The sequence below is a fragment of the Mobula hypostoma genome, chromosome 25 (assembly GCF_963921235.1).
Source record: "Mobula hypostoma chromosome 25, sMobHyp1.1, whole genome shotgun sequence".
NCBI lineage: Eukaryota > Metazoa > Chordata > Chondrichthyes > Myliobatiformes > Myliobatidae > Mobula > Mobula hypostoma.
This window is the reverse complement of record NC_086121.1, coordinates 25,380,634-25,395,546: the sequence shown is the minus strand read 5'-3', so window position 1 is coordinate 25,395,546 and position 14,913 is coordinate 25,380,634. Positions and strand designations below refer to the sequence as shown.

At 41.1% G+C, this 14,913-nt stretch overlaps 1 protein-coding gene across 1 annotated transcript in view; it reads right to left on the bottom strand.

Annotated features, from left to right (window-relative positions):
• The window catches only part of atp13a2 (ATPase cation transporting 13A2), a 93,326-nt gene that overhangs the window by 54,105 nt on the left and 24,308 nt on the right, over positions 1 to 14,913 (bottom strand). Inside the window, exons 4-6 of the mRNA XM_063033138.1 lie at positions 13,189 to 13,247; positions 8,760 to 8,865; positions 3,989 to 4,068 (exon numbers count right to left, since the gene is read on the bottom strand). Of these exons, the coding sequence (XP_062889208.1) occupies positions 3,989 to 4,068; positions 8,760 to 8,865; positions 13,189 to 13,247 (245 nt within the window). The remainder of the gene's footprint in view (positions 1 to 3,988; positions 4,069 to 8,759; positions 8,866 to 13,188; positions 13,248 to 14,913) is intronic.

Below are 14,913 nucleotides of genomic sequence, written 5' to 3'. Positions count from 1 at the left end.
AATACTGAGAACGAGTTGCAGAGTGCTCGAAAATTAGTCTATATGTTGAGGAATCAGTTCAGAGTTGAGGTGAGTGAAGTTATCCAAGCTGATTCAGCAGCCTGATGGTTGAAAGGTAATGACTGTTCCTGAACCTGGTGATATGGTACCCGAGGCTCCTGTACCTCCTTCCCGATGGCAGCAGTGAAAAGAGAGGATGGCCTGAATGGTGAGGGCTGTTGATGATGTTGCTTTCTTGTGGCAGCGTTCCTTGTAGATGTGCCCAATGTAGGCTTCCGTTCTTTGGCATTGGTGTTTTCATACCAGTCTATGATGCAATCAGTTAGGTTACTCTCCACTGTGCATCTATAAAAGTTTTAAATTACATGCAAATCTACGCAAACTTGTAAATTATAGGTAGTGCCATGCCTTCTTCGTGATAGCACTTATGTGCTGGTTCCAGGACGGATCTTCTGATATGATAACGCCAAGGAACTTAAAAGTTACCAACACTCTCCACCTGCAGCCCCTAATTAAACAGGCTCATGGATCTCTTTTTTTCTTCCTCCTGTAGTCAATAATCAGCCTTTTGGTTTGGCTGGCATTGAGGGAGACATCGTTGAATCATTAAACCAGATTTTCAATCTCCCTTCTATTTGCTGATTCATCACCATCTTAGATTTGGCCAACAACAGTGGTGTTGTCAGCAAACTCAAGTAGAATATTGGAGATGTACTTGGAAAGAAATTGGGTTTTTAAAGAACTATACGTTACAGTAGGCAGGGTGGATAATCAGCCATAATACCAGTGAAAAGTTACATACAGCGTAATAACGCAAACACAAGAAAATCTGCAGATGCTGGAATTTCAAGCAACACACATAAAAGTTGCTGGTGAACGCAGCAGGCCAGGCAGCATCTATAGGAAGAGGTACAGTCGACGTTTCAGGCCGAGATCCTTCGTCAGGACTAACTGAAAGAAGAGCTAGTAAGAGATTTGAAAGTGGGAGGGGGAGGGGGAGATCCAAAATGATAGGAGAAGACAGAAAGGGGAGGGATGGAGCCAAGAGCTGGACAGTTGATTGGCAAAAGGGATATGAGAGGATCATGGGATGGGAGGCCTAGGGAGAAAGAAAGGGGGAGGGGGGAAGCCCAGAGGATGGGCAATAACGGATGGGGTACGAGGGGGAGGTGGGGCATTAACGGAAGTTAGAGAAGTCATTGTTCGTTAATGGAAGATAGAGAAGTCAATGTTCATTAATGGAAGTTAGAGAAGTCAATGTTCATGCCATCAGGTTGGAGGCCACCCAGACGGAATATAAGGAACTTCCTTGTTCAAGCAGGGCTAAACTCACCTCAACATGACTGTTACAGTTCGGGTTGCCAACTTTCTCACTCCCAAATAAGGGACAAAAGTAGCAGTCAAATCCCGGGACACTTTACCCCAGGTAAGACTACCATGACCATGAAGCCTTGCGCAGGCACCTGTCTGTGCATGCGTGACGTGTGCGTAGCTGTACTCATGTGTGTACGTGCCGATTTTTTCTCCACAAATCGGTTTTGCCTTCATCTTCCCGACTATACTGTACATACATTATTTCTACTTTATATAGACTGTGTACTTATCATATCATTCCTGCTTTCACTATATGTTAAGTGTTATTTTCGGTTTTATGTGTTATTTGGTATGATTTGTTAGGTTATTTTTTGGGTCTGGGAACGCTCAAAAATTTTTCCCAAATAAATTAATGGTAACTGCTTCTTAGCTCCATGCCATTTCGGCATGAAAGGTTTTATAGAAACGCTCTACCTTAGCGGGGAAAATACAGGACAAACCAATTTAGCCCAATATACGGGATGTCCCGGCAAATACAGGACAGTTGGCAACCCTATGTTCAAGTTCAACAGTGCTTGACAGGGAATGAGGAAAGGTGCAGCTGACTCAAATCGTTTCCTCGCGGCCCAGTAGCACATGCTCTGCGGCCCGGTGGTTGGAGGCCACTGATCTATAGCACTACCAATAAACCAATATGCCTTTTTACTATTCAATTTTATATCATCTGTAAACTAGAACTGAGCCCTGTGAAATCCCACTGCAAATGCATTCCCATTCATTAAAACACCAGGTGATAATCGTCTCTTGCTTCCTGCTGCTGAAGCAAATTTGAATTGTAATTGTTCAAGCAATTTAACATGCATAATTTTATAAAGTCCAGAGATTCAATACTTGTCAAATGTGGTACGTTCAGACTTCTCATTGACTTTTCACTCAACCCTGGAACAGCCGGACAATAAAGGTGCATACATCAGGATGCTCATTATCAACAAGGCTTGGCATTCAATGCCATCATCCCCTCAAAACTAATCATTAAGCTTCAAAACCTTGGTCTCAATACCCTTGTGCAATTAGAACCTCAATTTCCTCACTTGCAGTCCAACTCAGTTCGAATTAGCAACATCTCCTCCATGATCTTCATTAGCACAGGTGCACAACAAGGTTGTGTGCTTAGTCCCCACTCTAATCACTTTACACTTATGATTGTGGGGCTAAGCACAACTCCAATGCCATCTTCAATGCCAGTGGTGACGACCCCACTGTCAGAGGCTGAATTAAAGATGGTGACAATATTAGCATACAGGAGAGAGAATGCCATAACAAATTCTTACTCAATGTCAGCAAGACCAAGAAGCTGATTATTGACTTCAGGAGGAAACCAGAAGGTCCATGAACTCATTGGAAGAACAGAGGGGTTAGCAAATTTAAATTCTTCAGTGTTATTATTTCAGAGGACCTGTCCTGGGCCCAACACATAAGTGCAATTATGAAGAAAGCACGGCAACATCTCTACTTCCTTAAGAGTTTGCAAAGATTCTAAAACACTGACAAACTTCTATAGATATGCAGCGGACAGAAAATTGACTGGCTGCATCACAGCCTGGTATAGAAGCACCAATGTGTTTGAACAGAAAATCCAACAAAAAAAATAGTGGATATGGCATAGATAAAGCCCTCCCCACCACTGATCACATCTACACGAAACACTATTGCAGGAAAACAGCATCCATCATCAAGGGCCCCCATCACCCAGGATATGCTCTCTTCTCCCTGCTGCCATCAGGAAAGTGGTACAAGATCCTCAAGACTCACACCACCAAGGTCAGGAACAGTTATAACCCCTTAACAATCAGACTCTTGCACCAAAGAGGATAACTTCACTCAATTTTACTTGCCCTATCCTTGAAATGTTCCCATAAGCTATGGACTCGCTCTTCATCTCACGTTCTCAATATTTATTGTTTATTTACTTGTTATTATTATTTCTTTTTTTATTTGCAAACTTATTGTCTTTTGCACACTGGTTGAACGTCCGTTAGTGTGATTTTTCATTGATTCTATTACGGTAATTACTCTATTATGGATTTATTGACTATGCTGGCAAGAAAATGAATCTCAGGATTGCATATGGTGACATACAGTATATGCACTTTGATAAACTTACTTTGAATTTTCTCTCAGTGAATTCATTTCTTAACCTGACACAACCTTCTCTGACCATAACAACACTGACCGTCTTTAATCCATCTTTCAAAATGATTTATATTGTTTCACAAAAGTCTTTGCAATGATTTTTTTTTATCCACAGCATGATATTAGTCTGACAGATCTGTTATCACTCAGTCCAATGCTTTTCAAATAACAGTAGTGTAGCGGTCAGTGTGACGCTATTGTAGCTGGGGCATCACAGTTAAGAGTTCAGTTCCAGGGCCCTCTGTAAGAAGGTTGTACATCTTTTCAGTGAGCAAGTTGGTTTCCTCTGGGCGCACCAGTTCATCCCACATTCCAAGGTTAGTAGGCTAACTGGTCAGTGTAAGTTGTCCTGTGATTAGGTTAGGGTTAAATCAGTGGGTTCAGGGGCAGAGCAGCTCAACGGACCAGAACAGCCTGTTCCACACTGTATCTCTAAATAAATAGATTGAGGAACGCCTGGTGTTCCTACACGTTCACTCACCTGAGCTTGCAGAATCTTCCCTTTTTATCGATCCAAATGTAACGTAAACCCTCAAATGTGTAGTATCGAATCACACTTTTCTTTTAAGGAAAACATAATTTGTGTAGATTAGAACATGACATTGCCCCAAGCTATAAGCAACCTTGATCACAACAGTACCATGCTATCCAAGATGAGGCTACTTACTGGGATCTGAGTGAGCGTTGGCAATAAATGGGAAAGGATGCCCATTGTTGTTTTACCTTCCACAACAGCTGTTTATTGGGATCAACAAAATTTTGAAATGCATCCAAAAAAAGAAGTGGCTCAGAAAAAGTTCAAAACTACCTCAACCTTAAATCTTTCTAATTCACATGAATTGTAATCATGTCAGCTCCCTTCAAACTTTTTTTAAATCAGACTTAGTTAAGAAAGGAGGCAGAATGGACAAGTTTGGCCCCTCTTTTAAAAATATACCTTATACTTCGAACGCTTGTAGAGCTGTTCAGTGTTTTTTTTTCAAAGTTAACGTGGTTTTAATTCAGATGTTTAAAACAACAAATAGAATACCAATATTCTTGAGTATTCCAATTGAATACATTTGGGCTTAATAAAATATAATGATGCAATTTTGAAATTGTTATCTTGTTCAATTCAGTCAACAGGGTTGCATCTACCAGCTACCCACTTAACTTCTCCTAATCCTATATCATCGGATGTCTACATATCTTCAGTTCTAGATTCCTGCACACACCCAATCAATTTTGCATCACCACTGACAATCCTGTGGTTCATTATCAAGGGGCCTGGAATACTTCCTACTAAGTTTCCACTCCTTAGGTAGACTGAATAGTAATTGTAATCAAGTTAGAGAATGGCTCTAATTCAGCAGTTTATTAACAATGAATGGGAAATGGGAAAATAATTATATTGGCTTCCAGAGCTGAGAGTCCAGGTAAAACTCTTCAAGTTCATTCATTATGAGGATATGCCCATTGCAGACAATGTTGGTATTTGCTATTGTTTAAATCTATTTGGCTTCAAATTTAAAACAATAGTGTTTTCTTTGCATCAGCTACGGTAGGAGTTCAGAAAAAGAACAAAAGTGCCAGAGAAGAGTAACGAAAAGCATGGATAAAACGGTCTGAAGTTGACTGCCTCTCACTCTACAACTCAGACCCTCAGTTGAACTCCAAGCATTAGTTAAAACAATTTTCTACAAACTCAGTCCCTGGGACCTATAGAATCATTGAATATAGTCAGGAATCAGAGTACTGACTGCTGAATCCAGCATAGAGGATAAGTAGTGAGTTGTATTTTGCCAATAATGTGCACGGATATCGCATTGATGTTCATTTTTCTTTGTATTAAGTATACACTTCTGCTGTGATAATTGTCAGTCCTAATATTTGTATGTAATATATACATATTACGTTATCTGCTTTTTAGGCAACCTTTTGGGATTGAGGCTTCCACCATGTGGGTTCTTAGATGGTGAGTTAGCCAGTAGAGGAATTGCAGGCTCTTCCACAGATGGAAAGGGTGACAGAAATTACCCATCCATCCAGTCAACCAAATTGTAGGTTACTTGCTGCACAAAAAGAATGAAATCACAAGTTGGTTCTGTTAACTGGGAACCTCATAGTTGGAAGCATTGATGATGTTTCATAGACGACTGTAATTATTCCAACATAGGCATTTATTGGCAATGCTAACCACTTCCACTGAAGGTAAAGTGATATTTATAGCTGAGGGCATTCCATTCAACAATATGCTGATGTTGAATTCCCAAACGGCAATGATCTTGGTATAATCACTGACGAAATTATTCATATTAATACTTTAGCAACAAAAGCTGGTCAGAAGCTGAGCATTCTGTAAAGAATGATCACCTCAATTCCCCACAGTCTTCACAAAGCACAAATCTAGGGTAGAAGATGCTTTCCACCTTCCTGGATGAATATAATGCCCTGCAACATTCACCATTCAGAACACATCAGCGGTCTTGAATAACAGACCATGCAAGTCTTTAAACATTTACTCTGCACCACCAGTGTACCATAGCAATAGGGTGTACCATCAACACAGTGCAGCACAACAACTCAGCAGGATTTTTACAACAGTAACCATCAAAACCACAAATTCCACCACCTGCAAAGATGGTCAGAAATGCACTCTTTTCCATAGACGCTTCCTGGCCTGCTGAGTTCCTCCAGCATTTTGTGTGTGTTGCTCGGATTTGCAGCATCTGCAGATTTTCTCTTGTTTGTTAACATCACTACACTTTTAAATCCCCTAAGATTAATTGGACATCGTTTGCTGTTCCTTGCTCACTGCTGGGTCAGAATCCTGCACTCTTGACATCACTACCATCGTCCTCTCAGAGAGAGCTAGATCTGAGCAACAAAAGCTAGCTTTGGTTTCAATGATCATATGCTCAGAATTAAAAAATCAGGGAATAAAATCACCTGCAATCTCAAATCCATAACATTGGGAGATACAAGTAGACCATCTGGCTCTTCCAGCCCAGTTGACAGATTTCCTTTACCATTCCTTTATCCCTTAATGTCCAGAAATTTATTAATCTGCTTTATACAACTCAGTGGCTAAGCCTCAATAGACCAAAGATGCACTGCCCACTGATGGCAGAAATTCGACCTTATTCGTGATTCTAGACTGTTCAGGCAGGAGAACAATCCTCTCAGCACGTACACTATCAAGCCCTTGTATCAAGTCTGTGAATTCAATGATATCACCTCTCATTTGTGGAGTCAACCTCTGCTAAGCTGCCTGCCCAAAAAGCAGTCTAATGAATCTTAAGCAGAAGCCTTTTATGGTGTGTGAGTAATTTTTGTTTAAGTAATGACACTAAAACTGTTCGGTATTCATGGTGCAGTCTCACTATGTCATTTATAACTACAGCAAACTATCTTTCCTCAAAGCCTCATGGAACTAAGTTCAATTAAGTTCAACTAAGTTCATTTGTCCTTAAAATTGTTAACTTTCAGTCACTTGTGTGCAAAGATATACAGGTCCCTTTTAATGTCAACATTTCCCAACTTATCAACATTAAAAAAAAAGTCTCGCCTTTTATATGTTGTACAAGTGTCCTAAATTCCTATTCTATCTGCTATGTTCTTATCAAGTCATTCAGCTTTTTATACTCTCTCAAGTCTTTTGCGGTCTCCCTTTCTTCTCACAATGCCATCCAACAAACTTGTACGTATTTTGACAAATGGTTGCCTAGACCTAACATTCAATGTGAATAGCTAGGACTGAAGCTCTGAAACCAGCAGTACTCCATGAGTCAATCTGCCCATCTGAGAGAATCCCATTTACTTACAGTCTTCACTCTACTGATTCTCAATCTATGCTAATATACAACTCCTAATATAACTAACTTCCTATATAGATCTGATCAAAAACTTCCCAAAAATCTAAATGCACCGCATCTACTGAATTCTCCTTATCTGTTCCACAGTGATTCAAGGAACTCCCAACAGAATCATACATGATTTCCTCTAATAACTCCAATACTTAAGTGTTCTGTTGTGAGATCTTTTCCCAACTACTGATATGAGGTTAACAGATTGGATAGTTCCATTTTATTTTCCTTTAATAGTGGAATGCCATTCACTACTTATACGAACAACCTCAAAATTTTGGAAGATGAAATACAATACCTCCACTATCTTGACAGTTACCTCTTTCAAAGTCTTGAGATGTAGATCATTTGGTCCTTTGGAGCTATCACCTTTGGTGTCAATAACTTCACAAGTTTTTGAGAATTTCATTCAAATCTTTATTGTTAGTTCTCTAGACACTTAGTTTTCTAGTATTAATGCCAGTTTTTAGTCACTTCCATGGAAATGGATGCAAAGTATTTTTTCAATTGTTCTGCCATTTCCCTTTATTTAAAAACTTTAACCTATTACTGTCTGTAAGAGAGCTGTATTTTCCGTTGTCGTCTTTTTCTTTTTATGCTCCTACACAGAAGCTCTTACCATCCATTTTTGTTTCTCTCCAGTATACCCTCATGTCCTAACTTCCCTTTATCAGATGTAATGTTTTTTTTCCCTATTTCTCATCTTCTCTGAATGCTGAATTACAGGCCACCTATTAGTGTAACACGCTGTAAGGTTTCACTGCTAAGGCTAATGAAATAGCTTCTATGTAATGTTCCACTGCTAAGGTAATGATTTCTCTGTATCTGTAATGTTTGGGTTATGACTAGAGATAACGGGACTTTGGAATGCAGGGGTTAGCCAATGGGAGAAATGTTGTTCTTTCTTGTGTGTCTGGGAGTCGGGTTTTTCGCCGGGGAGTGATGGAGAGAGTCGGAAGACCACTGGATGGAGTGGACTGAGGAGCAAGGGTCTGAGGGCCGGCTACACTTGGAGGTCAATGGGAACAAATGAACAAACAGTGAGCTCCAAGGATGCACAATAGACTGTTTCATGAGAATGGGCCCTCTTCTTTTTTTTTTGTTTCTTTATTAACCATATAGTCAAATTAAGAATTATAAAGATCAATCATTTAATCGCATATTGTGTACTGTTTGATGCTTTGCAGTGCGGATTTTTAACTGGGCAACACATCATGCAGCGTTCACACAAATGAGATTTCTCAGTTTGGCGGGGCTAGAAGTTGTTTTCCCCTAGATGAACAAGCGCTGGCCGAGCCTAAGGGTTACATTAGTTAGAACCAAAGTTTATTGAGAACAGTACTGTTAATTGGCAAATGCACATTTGACTATATGGATAGTAACATAACACAGTAAATGACCTCTTACCTCCTCCTGCTTGTATAGTTGAACTGTCTCTCTCCAATCATCTTCAAATCCTATGGCCATAGTAATTTGATTATCATCTCCACTAGCTTCAGCTGATTGTGGAAAACTACAAAATAGAGGCACAGGAAACCAAAGTATGAGAGTAATGTGGTACATGTCCAAAAAACTAATTTAACCTGAACTTGACAAGTGTTTAGTGCCATAGACATTGACACTGGCAGCTGGAACACAGATTCCTGCAGTAGAATTCAAATCCTGCAACCCATGAATTTATAGTGTATGTCTAATAATAATAAGAGTGGAAGTGGACTAGCAATATTTCCTTTGAATTCATCAGTGGAATTTATCAGAGGAATAATGATAACTTGTGCAATACCAACAATTTTCACAAATTAACTCCTGAAAGCCACCTGACTAAGATTCACAAAGTACACTTCTGAAGACTCTCCAAACTAATGGCAGAAGGCACAGTCAAAGTAGTTCCAAGTCAGTATATCACAACCAGAGTGAAGTGGGGAGAATTATACTTAACTCTGCATACATGCTGGGTAGTACTTCTACTGAATTGAACCAGTGTCTTAGTGAAAAGCAAAGTAATGAAAGGATAGAATTTGGCTCAGCACATTAATGCGTAGTTAATATGCAATTCCAAATATGACTGACTCATAAATCACACACCGACTTTTCCAATACGATTTACGGTACTGTGCCGAAGGCTTGGGTAGCCTAAGACTTTTGTACAGTACACTGTAGTAATTTTATGCACTGCTGCTACTGCAAGAAACATCATGACATATGTGAGTGATGATAAACCAGATTCTGGTATGGGTCTCATGGTTGGGGAGAAGGGAATGATGACTGGGAAAAGGGGAAGGGAAGGAAAAGGGGAAGGGAAGGGAAAGGGGAGAGGGAAGGGATCATGAAGTACCAGAGAGACATTCTGTAATGATTAATAAACCATGACCTTGCCTGGTGCCTCAGGGCTGGGTGTGTCTGCACCCATGCCACCCTCTGCCCGACACTCTCCTCTGCCACCTATCTCATATCTCTCCAGCAGCGTTCTACTCTCACCATTCCCAACATCCTCTGCTCCCTGCATATTTACAAGCTCCCTTTTTCCTCCACATTGACAAATACAGTACTGCACAAAAATCAAAAAAAATTCTGACCAGTGACCAATCCAGACATTGGAAGTTTTGTGAGAGGAATTCACTCAGGTCCTCTGCCTGAGTAGAAAAGGCAGCAGTGGGATGCTACAGCAATAAGGAGCTTTGGCCAATGACAATCGGTGCTTGGGATTGATCAGCAAGAGCAAATTAAAGGAAGGCAGGGGCAAGCACAAAGGCTGTTGTCTGAGTGGACAGTCAGTGGTGACCTTGAGGCCTCCACAAAGAGAGGCTTAAGTCAGAGAAAGCAAAGGAAAGAAAAGCACTAAGTTTTTTCCCCTTCCTTTCTTTATATCTGCTCAGCTAGGAATGCCGGGGAGAATAGTGGAATGTTCCTCTCACATGATGTACAAATCCACACTAGAGAGCTGGAGCTGGAACTGGAACTGGATGAACTCCAGAACATTTGGGAGGCTGAGGGGGTGATAGATAGGACATATGGAGAGGTAGTTACACACAAAGTGCAGGACACAGGAAACTGGGTGACAGTCAACAAGGGGAAAGGGGTTAAGGACCCACTGCCAATACAGAGTACCCCTGTGGCCATCCCCCTCACCAACAGGAATACCACTTTAAATACTGTTGGGGGAAGTGGGGAGTTGACCTAACAGAGGAAAGTCACGGTGGTCAAGTCTCTGGCACTGTCGGGCTCTGTGACTCGGGAGGGAAGGGGGAAGAAAAGGCATGTTGTGATGATAGGGGGCTCATTAATTAGAGAAACGCACGGGAGGTTCTGTGGAAGAGAACGACATTCCCAGATGATATGTTGCCTTCCAGGTGCCAGAGTCAGGGATATTTCGGATTGAGTCCTCAGCATTCTTAAGTGGGAAGGTGAACAGCCAGAGGTTGTGGTCCACGTAGGTACCAATAATTAATCACCCTCTTGAAGTCAGTATTTAGTAAATGCACCTTTGACAGGGGAGGAGAAGATGATGGCGCGACGCAGCGCACGTGGTCTCTCCGGTGAATGATATCTGTACTTGTCAAGTAGGATGCCGTGCACAATCCTGATTTGATGGAGACAGACGTGAGAAGCACGGAGGAACGTCTGGAGAAACTTCTGAAATGCCCGCTTCGCTGCCGCTGCTACTGTGCGATCGAGAATCTCCGGAGGGGAAGGCCCCAAATCCTTGGCTTTGCCTATTGCTTGGCGGCCAGGGTCGGGGTCGAAGCGCTCGGCAGAGATGGTGCTCGGTGCTCAGTGTCGGAGGGCTGGTCGGAGGCTCAAAGTTTTTGGACGGACTCAAGAGTCGGCTGTGGTCAGGTGCTTCCAGGGTGCTGCATCGGCAAGTTTGCGGCGCTGGAGGTTCATGGCAGGGAGAGCTTTCTTCCTTCTACCGTCTGTGTGAGATGATGGGGCTTTTGAGAGACTTTTTTTTAACCGTGCCCATGGTCGGTTCTTTATCAAATTACGGTATTGCTTTGCACTGTTGTAACTATATGTTATAATTATGTGGTTTTTGTCAGTTTTTCAGTCTTGGTCCATCTTGTGTTTCTGTGCTATCACACTGGAGGAACACTGTATCATTTCTTAATACATGCATTACTAAATGACAATAAAAGAGGACTGCGTGTCCTCATAATCTAATCTAATCTAATCTACAGCCTCATGTCTGTGTGGATAGGTTTCTATCGGCTTTGTACAATCTGGGCACTGCAATTTTTTCCCATTCTTCTATACAAAGCTGTTCAAGTTTTGTCAGATTGCACGGGATTGTGAATGAACAGCTTTTTTGAAGTACAACCACAAATTCTCAATTGGATTGAGATCTGGTCACTGACTTGGCCACTCCAGGACATTAACTTTGATATTTTTAAGCCATTCCTGTGTAGCTTTAGCTTTATGCTTGGGGTCATTGTCTTGCTGGAAAACAAATCTTCTCCCAAGTTACAGTTCTCTTGCAGACTGCATCAGGTTTTCCTCCAGGATTTCCCTGTATTTTACTGCATTCATTTTACCCTCTACTTTCACAAGCCTTCCAGTGCCTACTGCAGCGAAGCATCCCCACAGCATGATGCAGCCACCACCATGCTTCACAGTAGGGATGGTGTGTTTTCGATAATGTGTGGTATTCAGCTTACACCAAACATAGCGTTTAAGTCTATTGACAGCCAACAAGCTCAATTTTGGTTTAATGGGACAATGGTACCTTCTTCTAGCTGACATCAGAGTCTCCCACATGCCTTCTGGCAAATTCTAGCCAAGATTCCTTGTGAGATTTTTTTCAACACTTTGCCACTCTCCCATAAAGCTGTGACTGGTGACACACCTGGGCAACAGGTGTTGTATGTGCAGTCTCTCCTATCTCAGCCACTGAAGCTTGGAACTCCTTCAGAGTTGTCATAGGTTTCTTGGTGGCCTCCCTCACCAGTTCCCTTCTTGCATGGTCACTCAGCCTTTGAGGATGGCCTGCCCTAGGCAGATTTCCAGCTGTGCCAAATTCTTTCCATTTCTTGATGACTGACTTAACTGTACTCCAAGGGATATTCAGTGACTTGAAAATTTTCTTTTATCCATCTCCTCACTTGTGCTTTACAAAAACCTTTTCACAGAGTTGCTTGGAGTGTTCTTTTGTCTTCATGTCGTAGTTTTTGCCAGGATACTGACTCACCACCAGTTGAACCTTCCAGATGCAGGTGTATTTTTACTACAATCAATTGAAACACCTTGACTGCACACAATGATCTTCATAATTGGCTGCACCAGTGATGATTTGCTGTGTCATATTATAGGGTGTGAATACATATGCAATCAATTATTTTGTATTTTATATTTGTAATTAATTTAGATCACTTTGTAGAGATCTGTTTTCACTTTGACACGTTTCTGTTGAACAGTGTCAAAAAAAGCCAAATTAAATCCACTGTGATTCAGTGTTGTAAAACAATAAAACATGAAAACCTCGGGGGGGGGGGGGAATATTTTTATAGGCACTCTAAGTTGCAATGAAATTATTTTACTGTGGAAAACTTCAAATCATAGGCACTTTCATCCTTCCTACAGTCCATGCTTTCCAACAAGGACAAGTAATAACACTCAAGAATACTGACTAACAGTTCCTCATTGCAGCCAAAAGCACTGATATGAATTGTAGTACTTCTAATGTTATCCTGACTTGAGTTCAGAAGGAAGCAAACATTTGTAATCAATTCAATGAGCCACTGAACATCAAATTAAAGCTGAAACTATCTATGGCAATTCCTCGGCCCCCTATGGCACAGACATAGTAGAAACATAGCAATTCTAATATAAAGCAACTAACCAGTCATCTTCAACCTCCTCCGTATAGACTCTAGCTATGAACTGCTGGTTAAATGAATCCTGCAAGAAAACAACCAAAATATTAGTGTCTTTTATTTGATCCTTATAACATCTTTGGTAAAATTTATTTATAATTAATAACTAAAGCAAAGAAATATTGAAAATATTTTACAGGACCATAAAGTATATAATCCTCAAACATTTAAAAGAAAAAAATTTGGATAAAATAAAAAATTCCATCAGAACTTGTATATTATTCAATTCTAGAAGTCCACTCAGCAATACGAATTGCATCCTGAAATTGTATCATTTCCTCAGACAAGCAAAATTACATTCCATTATGTGATTATAGTAAAATTACTCATTGCCAAAGTTAGTTCAATGTTTATTGTTATATCTGATGTCACAGAACACGTTGATTCCTTAAGGTTGTTGTAGCCAGGGGTGATAGTGGAGATAAGCTCCCATTACATACTAAATGCTCCTAATGGCATACATCTCAAATAGCTTCTGACAACCAAGTCCAGCAACTGACTTGCACGTGTGGCTTAGCTACACGTGAATCTGCTTCTACTGACAGGAGAAGGTTAAAGTTAAAAAAAGTTAAAGTCTGTCCCGGTGCTTATGCCAGTTTCTGTGGCATGAAGCGACTGAGAGTACGAGACTCCCTCCCGAATGGGGGGCCAGTCTATCGCGAGGTTAACCCCCAGCATTTGCTGGTACCCATTTTCAGCTGGGTGGACTGGAGCAGTGTGTGGTTAAGTACTTTGCTCAATGACACAACACGCTGCCTTAGCCGAACTCGAACCCACGACCTTCAGATAGTGAGCCCAACACCCTAACCACCTGGCCAAGCGCCACACAACAAGAGAAAGGGCAGAGGCAAATTATTGGAACCTTAAAAACTGTTGCTTTGGGTAGATGGGGCTTGTCAGCTGTGGTTGGCAGCTCATCTGGGAGGAGGAAAACTCTGATCACAAACCTCCACTGCCTTGCGGCTATACCCACTCATGGGGAAGGCTTTGGGAGTAAACCCTGAGGAAAGGTCTGGAGCTGGACTCCCACGGGCAGTCCTATGTAGAGTTCAATGACGAGTGGCATGAAGTAATGCTTACCGTTTTAAAAAAAAAGTAGGCTACATATGCAACAAATATGGACAGAAAAAAAGTTGCACTGTTTTTTCCTTTGTGTGTTATATGTACTACTGTGCTTTACATCCTGGTCCAGAGAAACGTCATCTGATTTGGCGGTATACATGTATATAGGTAATTGACAATAAACTTGACGACTTGTACTTTTCCCAACAGTATCTTTTTACTGAATTGAATTGACTTTATTACTTACATCCTTTATATACATGAGTAAAAATCATTATATTACGTCTCCATCTAAATGTGCCATTTATAGTAATTTATAATAAATAGTATATACAACAGGACAGTCAATATAACACAGAAATACAATTGTATCAGCGTGAATTAATCAGTCCGATGGCCTGGTGGAAGAAGCTGTCCCAGAGCCTGCTGGCCCTGGCTTTTATGCTGCGGTACCATTTCCCGGATGGTAGCAGCTGGAATAGTTTCTGGTTGGGGTGATTTGGGTCTCCAATGATCCTTCTGGCCCTTTTTACACACCTGTCTTTGTAAATGTCCTGAATAGTGGGAAGTTCACATCTACAGATGCGCTGGGCTGTCCGTACTACTCTCTGCAGAGACCTGCGATTGAG